The 23,985-nt window shown below is 37.8% G+C and overlaps 1 protein-coding gene across 1 annotated transcript in view; it reads right to left on the bottom strand.

The window, feature by feature from the left end:
- Nucleotides 1–23,985, bottom strand: part of UACA (uveal autoantigen with coiled-coil domains and ankyrin repeats) — a 62,735-nt gene that overhangs the window by 9,929 nt on the left and 28,821 nt on the right. Inside the window, exons 7-18 of the mRNA XM_006888345.1 lie at nucleotides 22,402–22,472; nucleotides 22,192–22,298; nucleotides 18,630–18,811; nucleotides 17,307–17,344; nucleotides 13,632–13,700; nucleotides 11,252–11,359; nucleotides 10,394–10,426; nucleotides 9,645–9,743; nucleotides 7,815–7,851; nucleotides 6,584–6,636; nucleotides 1,930–4,668; nucleotides 108–260 (exon numbers count right to left, since the gene is read on the bottom strand). Of these exons, the coding sequence (XP_006888407.1) occupies nucleotides 108–260; nucleotides 1,930–4,668; nucleotides 6,584–6,636; nucleotides 7,815–7,851; nucleotides 9,645–9,743; nucleotides 10,394–10,426; nucleotides 11,252–11,359; nucleotides 13,632–13,700; nucleotides 17,307–17,344; nucleotides 18,630–18,811; nucleotides 22,192–22,298; nucleotides 22,402–22,472 (3,689 nt within the window). The remainder of the gene's footprint in view (nucleotides 1–107; nucleotides 261–1,929; nucleotides 4,669–6,583; nucleotides 6,637–7,814; nucleotides 7,852–9,644; nucleotides 9,744–10,393; nucleotides 10,427–11,251; nucleotides 11,360–13,631; nucleotides 13,701–17,306; nucleotides 17,345–18,629; nucleotides 18,812–22,191; nucleotides 22,299–22,401; nucleotides 22,473–23,985) is intronic.

Here is a 23,985-nt window from a genome sequence, read left to right as displayed (position 1 = left end):
CACAAATCAATCTGATTTCTAAATTTAAGCTTTCACAAATGGAAACAAACAAAAACCCGAGCTGGCACCCAAGCGCCTCAGCCACTCGAGCTAGTTAAGCGACTTACAGCCAGCTGCTGCTGCAGGGACTTGACTTGGTGCTGCAGAGTTTCAACCAGCTGACTCTGCCTCTTGGTGGGATTCCCGCTCATGTAGGGAAGTTGTGAAATGCCATTGAGGGCCTGTTTCAGTCTTTCTACATCATTAAGCAGCTCAGTTATCTTAGAGGGAAAAAAATAGGAGAGAGACATTTTTTTACTTATTCATTTATATCAGTCACTGCTGCAGAGCAATCTTCTTATTTGAGATGTAAAACTGAACTATATACTAGATAACTGAAGTTTGGATATTGTCAAAATTGTAAGGAAGGATATAGGTATTCAGAATGTGCCTTAACTTCTTGAATTAAACTCTTCAGTACATGCCGTTACAAGGGCATCACCAAGTGAAGGACAAACAGCAAGGATTATCAACAGTTTTGAGTATTACACGAGTGTTCTAGACTTTGACATCCTCTGTAAGTGCCTTGGAAGGTACATAAACCATCTTCCAGGTCAGGCTGAAGCACAGGAAAGTAAGCTAGTTTCCTCCAATAAAATTTGAGCTTCTAGATTTCTGTTAAGTCTAGAATTAACTTCTGTCCTGTGTTCCTCTCAAAAATATTCATTATTTTAAGCTAGCTTGTCTTATTAAAAAATTATCAAAACCCCATTATTGCTGCTGAGTCAGAACAGACTCATCACTCACCCGTCGCTGCTTTCTGAGGAAATAAACAAGCTGGGAGGAGGCTGTCCATCTTTCTCACCCAGTAGGAACTCACTGCCTCTGGGTTAGCAGTGCAGTTCTCTCTGGTGACAGACTACATCACAGAGCTCCCGAAGGAGAAACTAAACTAGAGAGACTTTGGGATCATGGAAAGAGTACAGGCTGCATGGTCACAGTCGTCTGACATTTATTCGCTGTGTGCACTTGGCTAATTCTTTTACTTTCTGAGCCTTACTTTATCAATGAAAGAAGTAAAACCTGTCCAAGTTAAGGAAATTACCTGTGATCATAAATACATGGCTAGCTCATAGCATGTGACAATAAGTAGATCCGATGCTGATTGTGAGCTGCCTCAAAGTCAAACTGCTCCATAAAGCTGGGACCGTTCAGGAGCAGATCACCAGGCCTGTCTTCAAAGGCACCTCTGGGAAGTTCTGCACCAACTTTTCAGCTAGTAGTTGAGCACTTAACCATCTGTGCTACCCAGAGACTCCCAAGCAGATAACTCGAATTCTACATTATCATATTCATAACCACTTTTCAAATAAGCTGTACTCTGTTTTACTTCAGAATTATTTTGCACACCAGTAGAAACTGGAACAGTCCCTTTGTCAATACTTTTGTAAATCTTTTGCAATACTATTTGTTGTTTTTGCATATCACTGAGGGAGGAGCAACTCATGGCTGACCCTCCAGTGGGGTTTTCAGAGACAATAAATGTCACGGGAATTGATTGCCCATCTCTATCCTGCAGAGCTGCCAGGGGATTTGAACAGTGTGTCTTTGGGTTGATAACCCAATTCCTTATCTCTAGGCCACCAAAGCTCAATACTATAGCAAAGGCAAAAATGCTTCCACCCGGTTGATCCCAACTCCCAGGGACCATGCAGGCAGGGTGGAACTGCCCTAACAGGCTGGGTGTACGTGACTGTACTCTCTATGGAAGCAGATGGTCACATCAAATGGGGAGTTCAAACTATAAACCTTTCAGTTAGCGGCCATGTGCTTACTACTGTCCACCAGGGCTCCTTAATACTAACACAGAGAGTCCTAGCCCCCTCCTCCTCTACCAGTTTTGTGTTGTATTTTTCAGCTCAGAACCACACTGACGACCTGTGTGCCTACCTTATTATCTTTCTCTTCGATCTGTTTGGCAGATTCCTGGATTGTCCTCTCGAGCTCTGAGATTGTGGTCAAGGACTTGTCACACCGTTCTTTCCGGTCCTGGATCTCTTGCTCGATGCTCAAGTGCAGTAACTCCTTCGCATCTCTCGCAGACAGGTCCTTCTTTTTGGCATGCAAAACCTCCTCCCGCGCATCCTCGTATTTTCTATTCAGGTTGGCCAGTTTATCATTTAAGTTGGAAATCTGTGTCTCCAAATCACTTTTCATTGTCTTAAATTTTGACAAATCAACAACCTCTCTTGTCTCTAATTTTTTCAGTGCTTGCTTCGTCGTATGAACCTCAGACTGGAGTTTGGAGACTTCTTCTGTTTTATGCTGACTTTCTTCTTCCTTTTCTTTCAGGCTAGTTTTCATGACTCCGACCTCTTTCTCCAAGGCTTCCTTGATCTGTAAATGCTCCGCCAAGGGCACAGAAGAGTTCTTTTGATTCTCCAGCATCTGATGCAGTTTGGCCACCATCTGCTGCTCTTTCTCGTAACACCTCTGCTTATTCTTGAGTTCTTCCTTTAGAGTCTCAATTGTGCCCGTGAGTGACTTTTTCAGAGCCTCAACCTGCTCCAATGGAACGGGCTGTTTCTGGAGAAGCATTTGGGCTGCAAGTATCTCAGAGGTCTGTTTGGCATTTTCTTCCGCTAGCTTCTCTTTTGCGTCCTTTACCTCCGTGTATTTCTGTAACAGGTCTTTTAACTGTTGGTTTAAGTCTTCTGTTTTCCTGCTCGATGTTCTTTCCAGTTCACGAGACTTCTCAATGAGCGCATTCTTCTCTTTCAAGTCTTTCTGAAGGGAGAGAATCTCCTTCTTGAGAGTTATAATCTCTTGCTTGCATTTCTTGGCCTCCTCTTCCCTGACACTGGATTTCTGTGTCTGCTCTGATAATTGTTCTTTTAGCTCTTTCTCAGCTGCTTTAAATTTTCTCTCACACTCTTCCAAGCTGGTAACTGGAGTGTATTTCAGCTTGATGCATTCCTGGAGCATGTCAAGTTCCTTCTTCTGGGCTTCCATTTCGGCGTGCAGCCTCCCAATCTCGTCTTGGCCTTTCCTGTAGTTAGCCAGGATTTCAGCACTGCTCTCCTCAGCCTTTCTCATGCTCTTGTTTACAACCCGCAGCTTCTCCTCGTGTTCCTTCAGGCTGATGTACTCAGCTTTCATCTGGCTCTGAGCGTTTTCCAGGTTTCTTTTTAACACACTGTTCTCGTGTTTTAGTTTTAGAAAGTCTTGGCTTTTATCTTCAAATTTTTTCTTCATTTCTAATAGTTCTCTGTTTGTTTTGTCTAACGTGCTGTTCAGTGACGTTTTCGCCTCCTCGTGGGTTTTAACGGACACATACTGATTACTGATGGTCTTTTTCAAATTGGTGTTGTCGGACATGAGCGCGTGTATTTTATCTTGGTCTTCACCACATTTTTTATTAAGGTCAGACAGCTGCCTCTTAAGTTCGACAATACTGGATTTCAGAGCCATGGTCTCTTTTTCATGTTTCTCAGGAGGGATGAACGCGGATTCCAGGTGGCTAATGTTCTTACTTAGGCTGTCATTTTCCAACAGTAACTTCTCAATTTCCAACTTTTTGTCCGAGTATTTTTGGGTTACATCTAAAAGCTTTTTATTCAAATCATCAACCATCGCATCGTGTGACTTCTTCATGTCTTCACTCACTTTCAAAGGCACATAATTACTTTTCATGTCCACATTTAGGTTGTGCACTTGCTGGCCGAGGAGCTTGTTGTCCAGCTGCAGCTTCTCGGCATCCTTCTGCAGCGCCTGGTTCTTGGCGGTCAGCTCGGTGACCTTCCTCCCCAGCTCGCCCGACTGCTGCTCCAGCCTGCTCCGCAGGTGCTCGTGCTCCTCCGGCTTGACGTGCTGAGCAAGCCGGCTCTGAAAGTTCTCAAGCTCTCTCTTCAAGTGCCTGATTTCACTACGAGATTTTTCATTTTCTCTTTCTGTATCTGCTAATTTTTTTGCCTTCTCGTTCACTTCATGTGATAACAAGCTCTTCATGTTTTCAAACTTCTCTATGGGCACCGAACGGGCTAATTTTGCTACCAGTTCTTTTAACTGGCCTTCCAGCTCCACAACCTTCCTTCCCTTCTTCTCTTGCTCCATGTCACACGCACTAAACTCCTTCTGCAACCGCTTATTTTCTTCTCGCAGTCTGCCTTCTTCCCGCCTAAACTCTTCCACTAACATTTCATTTTGCTTCATTTGGTTTCTTAATTTTCCTACTTCTGCTGACGCACCTTCGTATTTTGTTCTCACATCTTTCAGCTGATCCTTCAGTTCCTCTGTGAGTCTGTTATTCCCCATCGCTGCTTCACTCGTCAAGTGCTCTTTAAGGGCGAGGAAATGTGTCTGCATTTGCTTCACTTTACCTTCCGACTCGTACATTCTTTTCTGCACATCTTTTAATGCGTCTTCCAGCTGCTTTATCTGCTCGTCTGAGTCTTCCTTGACTCGCTCGCACTCGAGGGCTAACGCTTTGCATTCCGCCACCTTGTGAGCCAGTTCATTTTGGAGCTTGAGTCTGTCTTGTTTCACCGAGTCACAGAAAGTTCGCATTGTTTCCAACTCCTTCTTTAACATTTCATTTTCAGAATATGAGGCTTGACTGGGTAAAGCAAGCTCCAGTGGTCTTAGCATAGATCTGCTCTGCATGTGGGCTGGCATCCCGGAGGAAGTACACTGAAAAGGAGGACAAAAGAGGGCATTAATCACAAAAGCCTCAAGAAGACACTTAGCCATATACTTCTCTACCAAGCGGCCCGTATGTTGAAAAAAATAAAGTACTAATTTTTGAGAGAAGACAAAGACTGTTGAGGTTATGGTTTCTTTTCTAAGTGGTGATATTTTAGGAATTATATTTACCTGAACCTATTTCTGACAGAACAAAGAAGGAAAAGACTTGTTACCTCTAGGTCCTTTTCTTCTCTCCTTCTTTCCCCTATTTATGATCCCTCTCCATATATGAATATCAGTTTTTTAAAAATGTATCTTCTATTCTGTTTTATGGTACAAAATATGCTTCTAAACCAAAACTTCAACTGCTCTCCAGTAAACTCTGACTCGTGGTGACTTTCCATTGGTTTCTTGAGGGTATCCTTAGTGAGAGGAGCCTGCTTCATCGTTCTCCTACAGGACACCTCGTGGATTTGAACTGTTGATCTTTCAGTTAGCAGTCTAACACTTTACTTACTATGCCACCAGGGCTCCTTTATACTGTGCTTGGAACTTTGAAACAAAACAAAAAAACCGAAACACTAGAACTCTTGAACAAGCACTGCAATTCTAAATCAAATATTTTCACAGAATGATATATCTTTTAACATCCAATAAAAATTTAATGAGCATTTTCATTGTTAACTACAATGAAATGTTGATTGAATTTTAAAATGACCACCATAATATGCAAAAGCAGCATAAGAGTTGTCAATAGAATGCTTGTTGATTCATAAAGAAAGCAAACTTTTCACTCAAATAAGAGGATTAATTAATGACACGTGATCATAAATACAGCTTGACTAATGTTTTGTTTCTTCTGATACATTCTAATAGAAAATATGATTAAATTTTTCAGTGAAACAATTTACAAATATCAGAACACATAATCATAACAGGCTAAATTGAATTTGTTTTTTCCATACAGCCTATTAAAATAAAGAGGTTCTTTATCAAAATACTGGTCGACTGATATAAGCTTCATCCACTGAAATTCAACAGACCTTTTTATTGTTGCTCATATTAATTGGAACTGCCTTTCACAGGACCAGCAGGTAAAGAATTGATGGCACAGAATCATTTCCAAGCCACAGTCTGCTTCTAAATTATCTTTCAGTTTACCAATTATCTTTGGATTAAAATGGCTATAATTTACCAACAAATTATTACATTGCTTCCCAACATCAATGCTTATCTTATTACAACCAAATATTTACCTAATCTTAAATACTATTCAATTGACAGCCATTCTCTTGGTTTAGAAAATTGGAATTTTTCATCTTGAAAAGGGCTTAGGTATTCATTTTGGCTACCTTAATCTGCCTACAGATGAGGATATGTAAAAACGTCCTTAGCAAGCCATATGTCCATTTGTGGTACACTCAGTCTCTCACAAAGGGACTCAGAATGCCAATGCTATGTCCACCAGAAAGGAAAAGTAAGGAGAGGATAGGTTGGAAAACCAGCCAAAACTTTACCTCTTGGAAGCCTTCCTTATTTTGAAGTAAAAGAGTAAATGTGAAATGTAGAATATATTTGAATGTAAGGACAAATCTATCTGGAAGCCAAAACAAATTAGTTTTTTATTATTCATGCCTGTGCCTCCCTTATATGGGCAAACACAAGAGTTAACTGAGTGTTGATAATGATTAAAAACTTAAAATCAAAGACAACAGAATTGCCAAGCCAATCTCTTACGTAAGCTACTACCATTAGAAACACCCTAGAGGGCACCAGAAACAACAATATCTCTTTTTATTAAATCCAGTAGAGCAAAACTAATTTTTCTTTGATGTGGAAATTTTATTAAATGTATATACACTTAATATAAAACGCTGTTTCCTCTTTTAACATATCTTCCCCCCATTAAAAGTTACATTACCTGTGAGTCTGTCATGTACATCTGACCTTGTTTAAAAAGTGTATCTTCTTTTCCTAAATAAGTACAAATAAATGACATTTTAATCACATATCTCTACAAAGTAGACTAAAATGAATTCGATCTATCATCTCACCTTTGTTATTCAAACAAAAAAGAAGTGTAGTTTACAGCATAAAATTATTCTGCTTTGTTGTTGTGAGCAACCTAGATGATTCTGACTCACAGTGATGCCATATGACAGAGTAGTACTGTTCCAAAGGGGATTCTAGGCTGCTTGGTAGAGTAGATAGTCAATGACAAAGAGGAAAACCTTTAAAAAGATGGATTGGTTCACTGGCTACAACAATAAGCTCAAGCACAGCATGGAGAGTTAGAAAGGCCCAGGCTGAGTGGTGCTTTGTTCTGTCAAACACAAGATCTCTAAATGTCAGAGCTCATTCAACAGCATCTAACAACAGCAATCTTTACAGGATTTATACAAGCAGTCAAGCACTTAACTACTGGACCACTACGGCTCCTTATTCTGGTTTTAAAATGTTCATAATATTCCTTATTATTTTTATAAACATAGGAAACCACTTAAGAGTCTCCTGGAAAGTTGATTTTAGCAATAGGAGACTGTAAGACTAAATAAACCACATTATTATTATAAAGTATGTATCTTAAAGTATTGTTCTTTGTAACTCCGAGGACAAACATTACTACTGCACCTAAGCAATTAAAATTAGATTTTACGAATAAATGCTTAAAATTTTATGAATAAATGCTTAAACTTGAAATAAGAGTGAAGATTAAGCATACATAGTTTTTAAATAATTGTTACGGTGTTTCTAAATTTAAAATGCTTGCATTGGGACTAAATCTCAAAATTTCCCCAAGTTGGAAAATTATGTTTATGCTTCTTTCTGTGCTAGACTTTTCATATAAAACAAGCCCCAGATACTATAGGAGAGGAACATCTACTAACTAACAAGCAGTCTGGAGAACTCATACAATATGCAATCCAAAAAAATAGGTGACTAAGGCAAAAACAGAGCCTCATGATGACCTGATTTTATATCAGAGGCTGTAGCACTAGTCTTAACCTGCACCTGGCTCCATCTGCACAGAAGTAGTTGGATGAAGTTTTACAGCATGAATGTCAGATACAGTAGAGCAAGCTTAAAAGGCATGAACAATGTTTCTTTGCTAGAATGGAGTGAACAGCAATGATCTATTCTTTTATACTTACGGTTACTGAAATGATTTCCTGATGCTAAGTGATCACTCTGAAAGGAGAAGTACAAATTAAAACATTTTAGATGGAAATAAAGGCTTCATTTTAAGATGTATCTACTTTAGTTCTCAACACTTCAGTCATTATAAGCACATCTTTGGCATTCTTCGCTTCTCCTAAGCATTATTCTACTTGAACCCACAGAAAGACATCACATGAGTGACTATCAGAGAGATCAGTTGGGAATAAACTAATTCACTAAGCATTTTAATAAAAGCAGCAAGTGTTTCAAGGAAAACACTTGATTGTTCAAAAGAGAAGAAAAATGAGCCCCAAATGAACAGAAACAATTTTCAATACACAGTGTTTGCTGCTTCTTTACCTCAAAGAAGGTAAATGGCACATTCACATCAAGGACTCATTTTATCTTACCACTATTGGGAGGAGCAGCTCTACTTCCCTGACAATGAGATATGAGTGTAGCCTCCAAAAGGAGACAAGGAGCAGAACAGACAACTGAGGCAAGGACAGTTAATAACAAATCCTCCAATGCATCAGTCAGACGGGGAATAAGAAACAAACTTTTCAGATCTCTGAATATGCTCGGATGGCTCCTCTTCCCAATTAACCCAAATACAAAGTAATATATGTATGTATGTATATGTATGTACATGTATGTATGTATATATGTATGTATATATATATGTATAATATATATTATATATATATATTCAAACATACTTCTAGAACAAGTTATGAATTTACTTCAGTCTATGTTTATATATTTGTATAGATCGGTAATAATAACTTAATCTTCAAGCTGGTTCATACTAGTGCACAGCCTTACAACTAAATAAATACTATTTTCACCAATCCTTACTGGTTCAAAGGTTTGGGAAAAGATCTGTATGCCTTCTTAATCTCTCTGTTTCTTAAAAGGTCTAACTGGGTCCAATCATGAAGTTGGCAGTGGAAGCCTGTTGTGGGGTGCCCTCTGGTTGACCTGTACTCACAGCAAGCCAATACACAAGGGAATGAATGCTGTGCAATCCTGTGCCATCCTCACGACCCCCACTGTACTTGAATCTATTGCTGTAATCACTGTGTCAATCCCTTTCGCTGACCATCTACTTGTGTAAACATGATGTCTTTTTCTAGAGACTGCCCCCCCCAGTAACGTGACCAAGTATATAAGACAAAATCACACGTACTTCTGAAGGTGGCTGGTAACAGAAAGCTAGCGCCCTGAACACTGCTCAGTGCTGGTAATGTTCTGTTCTTTGGTCTGGGTGGATTTGATGTGTGAAAATTCCTCAACTTACATAATTAAAATAGGCACTAAAGTATACAAATATGAAGTAGACAGCTTTGTTCAAATAATATGGAAAAATAAACCTAACCAAAACTGCATATGAGTCTTACTAACACACATCATTCCAAAATGTTCTAATTCATATACACTCAAACTCTTTCTGAAATAATCTTCAAATACCACTATTTATTATGATGATAATGCTTTCTTATTTTTGCCATCATCATAATCATCACAAGCTCCTATGCATGAGCTTGAAAAGGTGAAAACAGACAACGAGGAAAGTTAAGGAAGAGAAACTAGAATGAAACGAAATGTCAGCTCTACGTAGCTATATACGTTTCCTTTATTTCATTTAACCACCAACTCTACAGAGAAAGGGATACTCATTCAAATTTTTCTAAAGAGGCAACCAATTAAAAGACTTCAAACAAATTAGTTACTTGAGGTCATATTACAAAGAATAATCATTCAAATTCAAGTTTTCTACCCTCTGTAAGTTATGTGGAATAATTTAATGAAGTTTTCTTTACCTCAAAATACTTAAATCTATTTTTCAAAGCCTCAATCATTCTCAGGCTGTCTTCATGTTGCTTTTCTTTAGTTGCCAAAAGGGACTTCAGCTTTTCTTTCTGAAATGGAAAGAAATGAAAACACAACATAATTATCCTGCATTTTAAATTGGATTACAATGTGTTGTAGAAAATGCAAATTAAGAACTGAGTGAATTCCAATGGATGAATTCTTCAAGCTGGTGGGTTTTATTTATTGTTGTTATTATGTACTGTTGAGTCAGAATCGACTCATAGCTGACCCTCCAGCAGGTTTTCAGAGGACAGAAATTGCACAGGAGGAGACTGCCCATCTTTTTACTGCTGAGCAGCTCATGTGAATTCAAATTGTGTGCTTTCAGGTTGGCAATGCAACCCCTTATAACTAAGCAGGCTAATAATTTTTACAAATACATCAATATAACATGCAACACATACCAACAATACAAAATGTTCAAATTTCTGTTGTTTCAAATACTATTCTTTTCAGACATTTGCTTTTCAGGCTTAACATTTTACTATTTTTTTTATGAAATGATTCATCAACAAATGAGCCATTCAAAGGTCTCTAATCACCCACTCCAATATATTCAGAACATGCATTTAGTCATATATAAGCAACAACCAAAACCAAAAACACTCTGTTCCGTCTCAAGACTTAAAATCGTTACTGTATTATTATCAACTTCTACATAGAAAACATTATCAAAGATTTACAATTATTATCATACCTCACTTTCCAGATCATCAGCAACCATTACTTCCTAAATTGAAAAAGAAAGAGAAAAAAAAATTAATTCCTGACAGTTCACCTCGTCCATTTCCTCTCTCCTCTCTAAACCCACAGTACCAAATATCATTCAGTCCTTTACTATTATCACACATCTCAACTATTGATAACTGTCTTTTCTTCTTGCTACTAACATTTGTATTGTCAAATACCTCAAATATTTATGAATATATAATGCACTGTTTCAATACTTTAAATACTATTAATATCAGTAGTAGCACTATGCTTGCTCATTTACTTGAAAGGAATATATATTCTCTATTAAGTTTGGTATTAACCATATGTGGATATTAAATCAAAATGGTTCATTTTATTTGTTCAAAGATGTTGTTATCATGAGCTTTCCTATGGAGAAACTCTCACATTAAGGTCCTGGTCCCAAATAAGATACAAGCTGATTTTATCTAGTTTAGCACCCACAACCGGGATGACTTGAACATGAGAAGCCTGCTTCATCAAGTCAATTCAGACTCAAAGAGACCCTGTTGGACAGAGGAAATTACCCATAGAGCTATCAAGGCTGTAACTCATTACAGAGTAGACAGTCATGTCATGCCATATGATGACTGGTGAGTTTGAACCACTGATCTTTTGGTTAGCAGCTGAGTACTTGAAGCACTGAGTCATCAGGGCTGCTTCTAAATATGAAAAGTGTTCACTAACCATATTTTATTAATGACTGTTGTTGTTAGGTGTCATGGGTATTAAGACAATTCCGTCCCAAGGGCTCACCATGACTGAGGAGGATTACTTTTCATAAAATTGCTCTTAGATGTTTTAAATTATGCAGGTTACTTACCTCATTCAGCTGTAGTTGTAAACCATTGACTTTGTCCAGCAGTATTCTTTGTTCTTGTTGAATTTTTCTCAACCTTTCTTTCAAATCTTCATTTTCAATCTCCAGATCCTAGAAAAATAAACTACGTATATGACCATTCTTCAAATATACTCTTACACCAGAAAGTTTAAAGAACAGTCCTTTATCTCTTGCAGTTGTACATACAAGTGTTAAGTCAAAGAGAGTCAATAATTTGAATAACACTCAAATGACTTAAAATTTGCAGATCAGAATGAATATAGAAAATTCTTATTTTTTGATACCTGTTGTTTGATAGTGAGTCTATTCTGACTCACAGTTGACTGTGTGTGACAGAGTAGACCCACTCTCACTGGGTTTCCTAAGCCGTAGTCTTTACAGAAACGAATGGCTAGATGTTTACTCTCACAGAGTGGCTATTGAGTGCAAACTACTGACCTCTCACTCAGATGCTGCACACTTAACCATGCGCCACCAGGATTCCTTCTATGATGTCTAATAAATACAACTATCAAGAATATAGCAAATCTACATTTTTTTCCAACAAAAACTAAAAGCATTATCTGGAAATTAAAAAACCAAAAAAGAATACATGTGTCAATATAATAAACTATTTTCAGTACTTTAATATCTTTGCTTAATAAATTTCCAAGTAGATTATTCTAATGCCTTTTTAAAATAATCAGTACTTCAGTGCTCTGATGAAATATTTAAAGCTACTGAAGAACAGTACCATAATTCATTTTTAATACTATGGTAAACTATGATCAAACAGGAAAGTGCAAATAAAATGTCCTGTCATCATGTAGAAAATAGCTCTGGAAAACATCTATTTTCATGATGTTTCAAACATAAAGGAAGGACTGCTGGCGCAGTCCATAGGCATCTAAGCTAATTCACAGGGAGCATCCGTCTGGTGGTTCAAACCCTCTAGCAGCTCTGTGGAAAAGAGATGTGCAGTGTCCTCCCCTGTGATTTAGAGTCGCCACCTGAAGGCCCAGTTATGAGTCAGTACCCATTTGACGGCAATGAATTGAAAACAAAAAATTCAATCATAAACGATCTAATCTTATAATCCACATAATTATTTTTGAAGATTTTCATAAACATAAAAGCTGCAAAGTCCTGTGTTGTTCACTTAGTGTTATTATTTTTCTTTTAATTATTAATTGGGTGAAAGTTTACAGAGCAAACAGGTTTTCCAGTCAACAACTGCTACACATTCTGTTTCATGGCCTGGATTGCCATCCCCACAATACACGAGCACTCTCTTACTATCACCTTGTGTTTACCTTTTCCCTTCACCCTTCTTTTCTATCCCTGTCTGCTTTCTGACCTTTATCCCCAGGTAAATGCTGCCCACTGATCTCCCATGGTTGATTGATTCTAATGAATGCATAGCTCGGTGACATTACTGTTCATATACTTAAACAAAAAAAAGTTTCATTTTCTTTGATTCACATTAATTGCATCACTTTAAGGAGCCTAGGTGGCACACAGGCACAGTCAGCGGCACAGCCCACAGAGATGCACCTTCCTGTCAGTTCAGATCCACCAGCAGTTTGACAAGAGAACCATTTACGGCTGCGGAAACCCACGAGGGGATCAGTGATCAGCTTGGATTCAGTTTGAACTTGAAGGCAACAGTTTGAGGGTTTGGCGTGGCTGCTAATCGAGATGTCAGCAGTTTGAGCCGCCAGCTAATCTGAGAGAGAAGAGACCTAGTAAGAGTACAGCTTTAGAAAATGAGACCGTTTTACTCTGCCCCCACTGAGCAGCCCTGGTGGCAGAGTTTGTAACGAGTCAGGCTGTTAACTGAAAGATGGTGATTGAAATCCACAAGCTGCTCAGAGGAGGAAAGATGAGCAGTCCCCACCTGTAAGCCTCCCAGCCTCGGAAACCCAACAGTAGGCTGCTGTGAGTGGGGACTGACCGACAGCAGTGGCTCCCGGGGTATGCGCTGTGAATGGCTGGACAGCACACCACAACAAACCAACACTTTATCAGTGTAATTAACAGCGTCCCAAAACAACTGCAGCAGATGGTTTACATCATAAAGACAGATGCATCTAAATTAACAAAGGCTTGCATAAAGATGGTCATTTAATATTTGCTTCTGATAAAGTATACCAAGAAAGTAATACTTCCTATACCACAAATCTAATGTGATATATAATTATACCAACACAGACACTTACACCAAAAATCAGTTTTTTAAGAAAGGATTGACCAAGAAAACAAAATCTTAAACCAAAACCACCGGCTTCCCTTTGCACAACTCTTCTTCTCCACATTTTGCTCCCATTTTTCCTCCCTCTAGTCCTGGGATTCTTTGTTTAAAATAATTTTTTTTTCTCTCTACCTGAAAGGTTGGATGCTCCCTCTGATTTGACTTGGTGCTTACTTCTTCTTGCACATGTGTCAAATGCCGCTTGGTAAAACATAAGAAAACACAGATTAGCAACAGCATGCTTAATTGGTGGGTTTCCATTTATGCAACATTAAATTTTGCTCTACATAACACAAGGTGGCAGCATTTCCATTTACAACTCCAAAATGGAAAGCATTTTCAAGTACGTGACATTTAAATAAAGCAAGTACAATTTACACTTAAATGCTAAACGATGACAAAATTGAAAATACTAATTGTTACATGATGGCACATAACAACAACAACTGTTACAAATCTGTTTTACAATGAAAGTCACTAAATTTGAAGCAGGAGGATTTGTTCTAGGTACAAAGTTACACTAGAAAGTGTCACAATCATTTCCAAAGATGATGCGGGGGGTGGCAGGCTGGCAGGGAAGCAGAGTTACATTAATGTTGACAGAGATATGGAAATTGTTTCCTTCTCAGAGCTCTGCTGAAATAAAATATGAAGGGGCATATGGGAGAGACAGACGCAATCTTTTGACCCGAGCTAAATAAAAGCTCTCTAAACAACTTGGAAAGGCTTATGTTCTGGTTTTGGATACTTACTGCTTTGAAATATTACTGTAGCTTTGAGTGTTGCTTTAACAAAATCATAACACAATTATTAAACAAGGGAACAAAAACGGTTGGTTTTTTTAAACCTGAATTAACTTTTATAACTGCACAATTTAGAAAGCTATTTCTTTAATCCTTTATGAGAGGTTTTTGTTGTGTGGGTGGAGTTTTTTAAAATAAAAGCTAACGCTATAATATTTTCAAATATTATTTCCATGTTTGATATTATGTTTGATTATGTATTTGGGAATTTTTTTTTTTTCAAATTAACCTTTAAAAATCTCATTTCGGTCTATTTAAAATTTTTTAAAAACTATTCTTCTAGTAAGTGTGAGTTTGGAATGTAAGGGAGATGATTCCCCCCAAGAAGATACTCTGCATACACAATTTCACCTCAACTTCATTTCTCGTCCATCTCTTCTCCCCAGAGGACTGTTTTTCATGTGAAAGCTAACCTGTCTCCCCATTGCTCACCTCCACACATTACTCGCATTCCAAGCCTTTCTTTCTCAACATCCACCTTCCACTCTTCACTCCAGCCCAGCTTAGACTTCCTAAATCCGCCAATCCTGCCCTAAACCATTTCCTTGGTGAAGCCTCACCATGCTGGGTGAAATCTCTCACAGTCCTCTGACCCACAGAGCAGTGGAGATCTGAGTACTCATCTCCTATCATATACTATTAGTTATCAGTGGATGTATGCCCATAGGCTATATCATACAAAGTCCAACATAATCTTGTGCTGACTATCTCAGAAGTTGCTTCCCTGGCCACCACCCAGCATGCACACCTGGTCTTGTCAGTCTGGTCTTGCGCAGCTCTGTGGACATGCTAAGATGCTCCCTCATCAAGCAGTAGGCACTTCTACTTCTTTGTCTATAAAACTTCCATAGAGTTCCTGGCTCCCTTCCTCACATACTCGGCCCTCTACTCAAAGGTCACATCTCTAGTGAGGCCTCTGCTGAGCACCCAACCGAAAATAGTCACCACTCCCCCTCAACCTTCAGCCCTTAATACTGTATAGATTTTCTTCATTTCCTCTGTTACAGCACTAACTATTCATTGGCCAATTGCTCATCTCTGTCACTAGCCTGGGAACTCTAGGAGGGCAGGGCCTTTGTCTGGTATATACTACAATAACCCCAACACTACAATTGTAGTTGGTGTAACGTGGGTGCCCAATAGGTATTTGTTAAACAAACAACTGAACAAGTCTTATTTTCATGACAACACTAGATTGCCTAATAGCAGGAATTTTAGGTCTCTGAGTATAAGAATAAACCTCAATTAGATGCTCAAGAAATATATTCAACATTTAATGGACATAAAGTCATTTGAAACCATGAGTCTGGTTCCTAGAAGAATACTAACTCTATTCATGCAGATAATCACCGGGCTGAGTACTTTTCCCATTGTTATTGTTGTGAGCCATCTAGTCAGAACTGACTCATAGGTGACCCTCCAGCAGGTTTTCAGAGGTTGTAAATCACACAGGAGGAGGCTGCCCATCTTTTTCTCGAAAAGGAATTGGTAGATTTTTTAACTGCCTGCCTTTGGGTTGGCACAGGAACTCCTTACCCACTAGGCCAACAGAGTTCCCTACAGTTCCCATATTAATATTAAATAATAATTTCCATTATCTTACAGCTTAGAGGAATTTTTTTTCTTTGATTCTATGAGATAATTGGCACCGTTCACACAGGGTAGGTTTCATGTCACTCTACCCACACCCAATCTGAAGAATGAGGGAGGATGTTGGAACAGTTGCTCCAGATGGAAAAGAAAAAAGTGTCAACAGACATAATACATGCATGAATAGATCTCTTAATTCTAATGGATTAACTAGGAAAGCATGCTTTTCTATAGCTTTCAGGGTCAATGAAGGAGAGAGATGATGCAGAATGATGATCAGAATTTGTCAGAAGATACCTGAGAACTTTCTCTCCAGGATTTGGAAGTACTTGGGTTCCTCTCAGTAGGGAAAAGTGGAAAAAGCCTGGGAGGAACAGTCAGCAGAAGAAAACTGCCTGTTCTAACTTCTGAACAAGATGGGGAGAATGCTGCAACCCTACTTACGTGGACTCAAAGAGAATAGAGGAAAACAAACATTTATTCAAACTGAGAAAGCAAGCCAGGATTAAACAATGAGTTGATAAAGCTAGTGTGAAAAGTACCCAACAAGACAGGAATCATTTAATGTATTGTGTGTTTATTACTTTCAAGTCAAGCTCTTGGTTAGGTTAAAGACAAGTCGTTTCCAGAGTACAAACGCTTTCTATTACTTTGAATTTGTACCTTAGTTGGTAGAGTTATTCTGGTTTGCATCTAACATCAGTCAAGTTTTTGTCTTAGTAAAACATCGTTAGGATATAGCAATTGTAATTACAATAACAATTTATGCCTGTCACAAAGTAGCACTCATTTATTACAGCAAACCATTGTATGTACTTAAAAAATTTAATGTACGTTTTATAGGCTTTGTTCATCACCATAAGTTGTACATTTATAAAGTCAGATGTTTGGAACCCAGGGAAACCTTGTACACATATGGGGGGAAAACCTAAAAATATTAAGCAACACTAAAATCACAATGTGTAATCTGTTTTTAACTGTCTTCTTCACTATGCAATGCACTAAAAAACTTTTCCAATAACAGCAAATGTTTATTAACACACTATGCCGCCAGGGCCCCATCTGTTACTATTTAAGAACAAAGGAAAAACTGTCTATGACCTTCCACACTAAAACCCATCATTTTAAGAATCTCAGTATGATGCAGTATCTTGTACTTGAAGGGACTGCATGGCCAAGTCCGACAAATAGGAGGCAGTTTATTTCCCACTGGATACATTCATGGGAGATCCACTCTCTTAAGCTGAGTGTCTTGATAAGGCCTCTGAGCTTAAGCTACACACTACATAAGCATGACTAACTGAAGGTGCAACCTGCCTTTAAACTTAAGACAGTTATGCATAACTACGGACCAGTCTTACTAACCACTTTAATTACATAATACATCATTTTTAAAATTAAACTTAAAAGCTACCTGTTGCAAAGATGGTCCTCTCTTCCAAAGTTCTCTCCCTAAGGTATAGAGAAAGAGAAGAAAAGGATCAGTGACACTGACGCTCAAGTTGTATTCCTTGACTACACAGTTTAGAAGGAATACTATAAAAGTATATTTTAAAGCTCCCCCTCATGCTTATTACCTTTCGGTCTTATCTCCAAAACTTAAGCTTAAAATAGCAGTGGGAGCAGTTTTTCCTATCAAATCAGCAGTTACTTCAATAAGACAGTATGTAGATATATCATAAATACTGGGGAGAGGAGGCAGATAAAAGATGAGAAATTTGACAACATAATTTGGCAACATATTAGAAGCTTTTAAAAGCATACATCATTGTAACCCAGGGATTCAATCTGTAGGAAGTAACCAGTAAGAGTTAATATGCTTAAATCTTTACTTATGAGGACATTTACTAGACTAGGTTTTGTTGTTTTGTTTTTAAAGCAGGGAAAACTACAAACAATTTAAATGACACCTAAAACCTACAGAAAATTCATTTTCACTGTCATAATAATAATGTAGCCATTGTTGCTGTGCACTGCTGAGCCACTCTGGACCCCTCTGGATAAAGCAGAATTTCCACACAGACTCTCCTAAACTGAACTCTTCACAGGAGCAGATCACCAGGCCTTTTCTCCTCTAGAGTAGAAGTGGGAGCCTTTAGCCAGCAGGCAAGCACTCAGACATTATGTCACCAAGACACTTAATAAGACTGTGAATGTCTTCATTCATTTACAAATAAGTAGAATTTTAAGCATCAGTAAAAACCACAAAAAAAAAATTATGAGGTAAAGCCTGCACAATGTATTGCGTAGAAGACATAAGCTACCCACAGTATTAATAAGGGTTTCTCAACCTTATGTTTATGAAAAAGACAAAGATAATCCTCAAAATATTCCTTGGTTGTAGGCTCTGTGATTATTTGTTGTGTCAGTTTCTCTTGAACACACAGATATTCAACAAATATTTATTGCTGAATATTAATATTTAAACAATAATTCTTCCTTTTAATCTTTGCCAGTATAAGCCTCACCACTTCCCGTACTCAAAAATTTTTATGTGTGTGTGTACACCTGTGTACAAGTTTTTATTTGATTCTTCCTCAATTACTCTATGGTGTATCAGGGTTGGCTCAACAAACTAGATTATGTATGCCACACATTGGCCTCAAAACAATGACTAAATAAAATCTGTGAGAGAAGAAGATGAAGAATGTTCTGTTTCTTTATGTTGTTCTATTACCTAAATATTTAAAAGTTGCTTTTCTTAAGGATTTCTCTAATTAAAGAAAATGGCTGGTACCTCTGTTGGTATTTTCAGACGCATTCTTCAATAAGGTCAGAATGTCCAGATTATCACCAATTCTTGCATAATAAGAACTATCATGACCCAGGCTGTCCAGTAAGCTCACATCAGCACCATTTTTTATTAAGACTTCTACTGCATCTTTGCATCCATATTCACAACCTAGCATAAGAGCAGTTCTAAAAAGGAAAATGAAGAATTAAAGACCTTAAGAAATATTAAAGTAAGTATTTCAGAAATATTCTGCCAGAGGCCCCTTTCTTAAAGTATGTTGTTATTATGTGCAGTCGAGTCAGAAACTGACTTACACCTGATCCTCCAGCAGGCTGTCAGTGCCAGTAAATCACATGGAGGAGATTGCCTATATTTCTCCTGCTCTTACAAATACTACTTAAAAAAAAGCATACCTTTTACAAATACAGAGTTTACACTTTCCATATTTTATCATCATTTATAAAAATGTGTGGTGTGCTTTGTGTATTAAGTGTCCAGCGCTAAAATTTTACATCACTTTTTATCACTTCTACTAAACTCATAAATCTCATTTATTAGAATAAAGATCTTTAACACCTTTTAAATGATTGCCACAAAAACCTTTCACAACTGATAATCTCACTACATTAGCATTCTGCTCAAAACCTACAATAAACCCATTTAAGGTCCTACAGGAAATACATCATGGAAATGTCTCCCAATAAATTCTTCCTACTTCAAAATAAAGAATTTAATACCTATTTTTTTTATTTCCCAGAATTATGTTACTGATAAAATTTGCATTCCAAGTGTTGGAGAAAGTGAAACAAAATTAAAAAAATCAGTCATGGAATTGTACAATTTGATGGACGGTGGGGTGAGGGAAATTGGAAGATTCTGTTCTTGAAAACAAAACATTCTAATTTTGTAAATAATATTTTTTAAAATGCATAAAAAAATCCCCAAAATAAAACTCCAATAACTAAATAAACTATATGTGCCTTCTCAATTAAACCTTCCTCAATTTACCTCAAGCTAACATGGACCTTTGGCTTACATCATCTTATAGTGAAGGTGTAGCACAGTGTGTTACTTAATATTGTTCTTAGGTTCAGACTTGATAGCAATGAATGACTGGGTGGGACAATGCACATAAGGTCCATTTCCCCCCCACCTATGCATATACAGCAATCTTTTGTATGTTTGCTGAACTGAACAATTTGATGTTGCTGTGATGCTGCACACTGTTCCATAGTCTTGTCAAATACCATAATGGTTTCCCATTATGTACAATGTTTGGATGAGGTTCCAGAATGATTTATGCTGGGAAGCAGGAGTAGCATCCACTTCCTAAACTAGATGTTTCTGGAAACTCAACCAACTCTCTAAACTATATAAAGGTACAGAAATTATGTTAGTTATAGAAAACAGTTCAGGTCTTTTGTGCAAAGCTCTCAGTCATATTCGACTTGACAACATTTAACCACTGCTAAATGAGACTAGTGCTCTTATATTTGGAGGAACACTCTTCCACTTTGTACATAACTCTTTGTCAATGTGCTGTATGAAGTAACTTGAGTTTGTTGTGATGCTGAACCTTGTGCCATTGGGTATCAAATACAAGAATGGTTTCCCAAAGTGGACAGTGTTTAGTGGAGCTCCCTGTTGTAAAACAGGTTTGGAAGCAGGAGTGGCATCCACTTCCTAAACCACATGCCTCTGGAAACTCTATGAACTTGGAGAAACGACAATAGTTATGGGAAAGCAATAGGTCTTTTGTTCATAGAGTCTCTATGAGTTGGGCTTGACTCAATGGCAATCAACAACAACAACAACATGCATATATATAGGGAGTCCTGGTGCCCTAGAGGGAGATCTAGTACCCTTGTGGTAAGAAGCTATGCTGCAATCCCAAAGACACACGGTTTGAATCCACAGGAGAAAGACAGGCAATCTCCTCTAATGCGATTGACTGCCTCTGAAAACCTGCTGTAGAGTCAGTTATGGATCAGTTCCAACTCAATGGCACACGACAACATGGTGGCCTAGTGGTAACAAGGTGCGCTGCGATCCCAAAGGCATGCAGTTCAAATGCACCAGCTGCTCTGCAGGAAAAAGACTGGCAATCTCCTCCAGTGGGGCTGACTTACTGCCTCTGAAAACCTGCTGGAGGGTGAGCTAGAAGTCTTCTGACTCAAAGGCACACAATAACATGCAATGTTTATTCAAATTCTCTAACATTCCACTCTCATTAGTTACTAGTCTAATATTCTATATATAACAGGCATCAATTAAGTTTTTATAGTAGAGGCTTAAAGTGCCAAAGTTAAAACAGAAGAAGAAAAGAAACAAAGTATTGAAAACTAAGATTATAGTTTATTTTAAAACTATCTACTACCTAGTCTACACAATATACATTGTTTCAGCACTATGTTTTTCTGTCCCATCAATGGGAAAACATAGGTAAGAGTGCTTAGAAAATGAAAAGATTTATAAAAACATAAGGTATTATGCATGCAACAACTATATCATCATTCTATGATCCTAAAAGTTATTTTTAAGTTATTTTGTTAGTCAGGCTTAGAACCTGATTAGAGTATCAGTAAAAAAATTACCACTCCCTTGAGAATCACATTAATGATTTAATGGCTGAAGAATTTCTTCCTTTGAGATATCTGAGCAATAAAACAATCAGATCTAGAAAACTGTCATCTAATGAGGATTTTATCACATTTATTTACTTCTAAACTTACAAACAATAGGATGCATGTTTAAAAGAATAAAATCCATCAAAACAAAGTAATGATCTCTTTAATAATAATCTATAAAATACTAGAAGTTTTGCTTATACCTTTTTGTAATATTTCAATTAAGAGAAGGAATGTATTTCATACACTTTATTGTCAGAAACCTTGAGATACAAATAGCTGAATTACAACACAGTAACCACTAAGACCCAGGAGGCCTATGCAAGGAGAAAAGGGAGAACTACTGATAGAAATGATTAGTACATACTTAATAAATAATACACCCAAGCAAAATGTCATTAAACTAAAAGAAGCAAAATCAAACAAAGGGAACCTTGACATACAGATATCTCAGTTTGGGGAAAGAAGCTGCATGACAACCAGGCAGAGTTACATTGAGAAAATACATCGGAAGTAGAATAGGCACCCTATTCTAGGTGTACCGGCTCAAAAAGATTCCCTTGAGGACAGGTAAAGTGTAGACATAATATTTTTGTATTCTTCTTTATATTTTATCTGCTATAATTTCTTGCGGTGGGGGGAATCCCTTTTTAATGTCATCTAACTGAGACATAATTCTGCTTTCTTTTAGTTCATTGACCTGAACACAGACCTTAATCATTGTATTTACTCAGCATTTATCCTGTCATCTTTCACAATTTCCTTCTCTATTCTTCTTCAGCAGACTCTGAAGAGAAGTGAGACGTAGGAGCAAGTGCCAAGAAAGTGCAAGCCATGGAAGGAGAGAACCCAGGAAAGGCCAAGGCACAGCAGCAGAGTTTCATAACCAACCCGTATCCAACTGCTGTCTGGGGAACCATGAGAAAAGAGTTACTTACCTGTTTTGTTTGTCTCTGGAATTAATATCCGCTCCTCTGTCTATTAGCAGTTGACATATTGTTGGCCGACACATCTGAGTAGCCAGAACAAGTGGTGTTCGCCCATCCTAAACAACAAATGAAATAAGACAGCATTAACACAGCAAGTTTCTGAAAATGTGGAAGTTAGAATACATGAGTGGAAATGAGAGTAAACACAATCTGACTTACTACATCTCTGGCATTCACAGAGGCCCCATGGTCACAGAGCAGCTGAATGCTGGAAGGACAGTCTGCCATAGCTTTGGAGAACAAAGAAAAATGATGAATTGTGAACAGCTGTTGGTAAGACACATGGTGTGTTTTGCTACAACACACTGCCCATATAAGGCATGAGTTCTTGAATTTCTAAACTACCAAACTTCACATTTCTCATTCTCAGTTTAACATTATAAGCATCATTTTTTTTTAAATCTCAAGACCTTTTATAAAAGATTTTGTATTATTTATTAGGACTAAGGAATATTATCAGCCTTGTAAAAGCCAAGAATGTACTATTATCCTAAGAATAAAATTTTATTATTAGATATCAAACTTGAATTTTCTATTTCCATGTATACTTTTAAACATGTCCATTAACTGATTGAATCTTTAAAAGTCTAATTGAGATATTTCCCTAAAAAACATTTTTTTTTTAAAAAATTATTATAGAACAGCCATAATGACTGTTTTGTCACATACAATTTATATATATCTCTTTTAAAAACAGACAGAGTCCTAGTGGCATAGTGGTTAAAACGTTTGGCTGCTAATTTCAAGGTCAGTAATTTGAACCCACCAGCTGTTCTGTAAATGAAAGATGAAGCCATTTGCATCTGTACAGATTTACAGCTTTCAAAACTCTATAGGGTAATTCTAAACTCTATAGGGCAGTTCTGGGATGCTATGAGCCAGAAGCAACTTGATGGCAACCCATTGTTGTTGATTGCCATCGAGTCAAGCACAACTCATAGCAACTCTATGAACAAAAGACCTGAAGCCTTTCTATAACTATCGTCATTTATCAAAGTTCACAGTTTCCAGAGGCATGCTGTTTAGGAAGTGGATGCCACCGCTGCTTTCAAACCTATCTTAAACTGAGAGCGCCACCAAACACTGTCCACCATGGGTAACCATTATGGCATTTGAAACCCCAATGACACAAGGTTCCACACTCCAGCAACCACAGTTTACCTCAGTACAGCATATTGACAGAAGAATGCTGTAGCACTTAGAAGAATGTTCCTTCAAAATAACAACCAACTATTAAATACAAAGGCCCTCCCCGAAGTCTTCTTGACTCTAAACAAGAAGTTTAAATTAAAAAAAACACCAATATAGTATGTTGAGTCACCTGCGACATACAGCGACCCTATGTACAGCAGCTCTGAACCCTTCCCTGTGCTGAGCCAGTCTCACTAATTCTGACACACCAACCCCCATTGCCCCAGTTACTATATCAATCCATCTCATCCAGGGTTTCCCTCTTCTGTGCTGTTCTTAGAGACTGAAAAAAAAAATCTACCCTGTGTAATATGAAGGGATACAATTTGTTAAAATTACCTTACATTATGCTTTTTCACTAATATCAGCATCCTCATTTGTACCATTAGGTGCTATTGAGTCAACTATAACTCGTATGACCATACAAACAACAGATGGTAACTGCCCTACCCTGCACCATCCACATGATCTCAATCAGACTCAAGGCCATTACTGCAGCACTGTTTCGTTCACCTTGGTGAGAGTTTTCCTCTCTTTTACAGACCCTCTATA

This window comes from Elephantulus edwardii, unplaced genomic scaffold (genome assembly GCF_000299155.1).
Source record: "Elephantulus edwardii isolate Elephantulus edwardi_28Jun2011 unplaced genomic scaffold, EleEdw1.0 scaffold00066, whole genome shotgun sequence".
Taxonomy (NCBI): Eukaryota; Metazoa; Chordata; class Mammalia; order Macroscelidea; family Macroscelididae; genus Elephantulus; species Elephantulus edwardii.
This window is presented reverse-complemented; position numbering and strand designations above follow the sequence as displayed.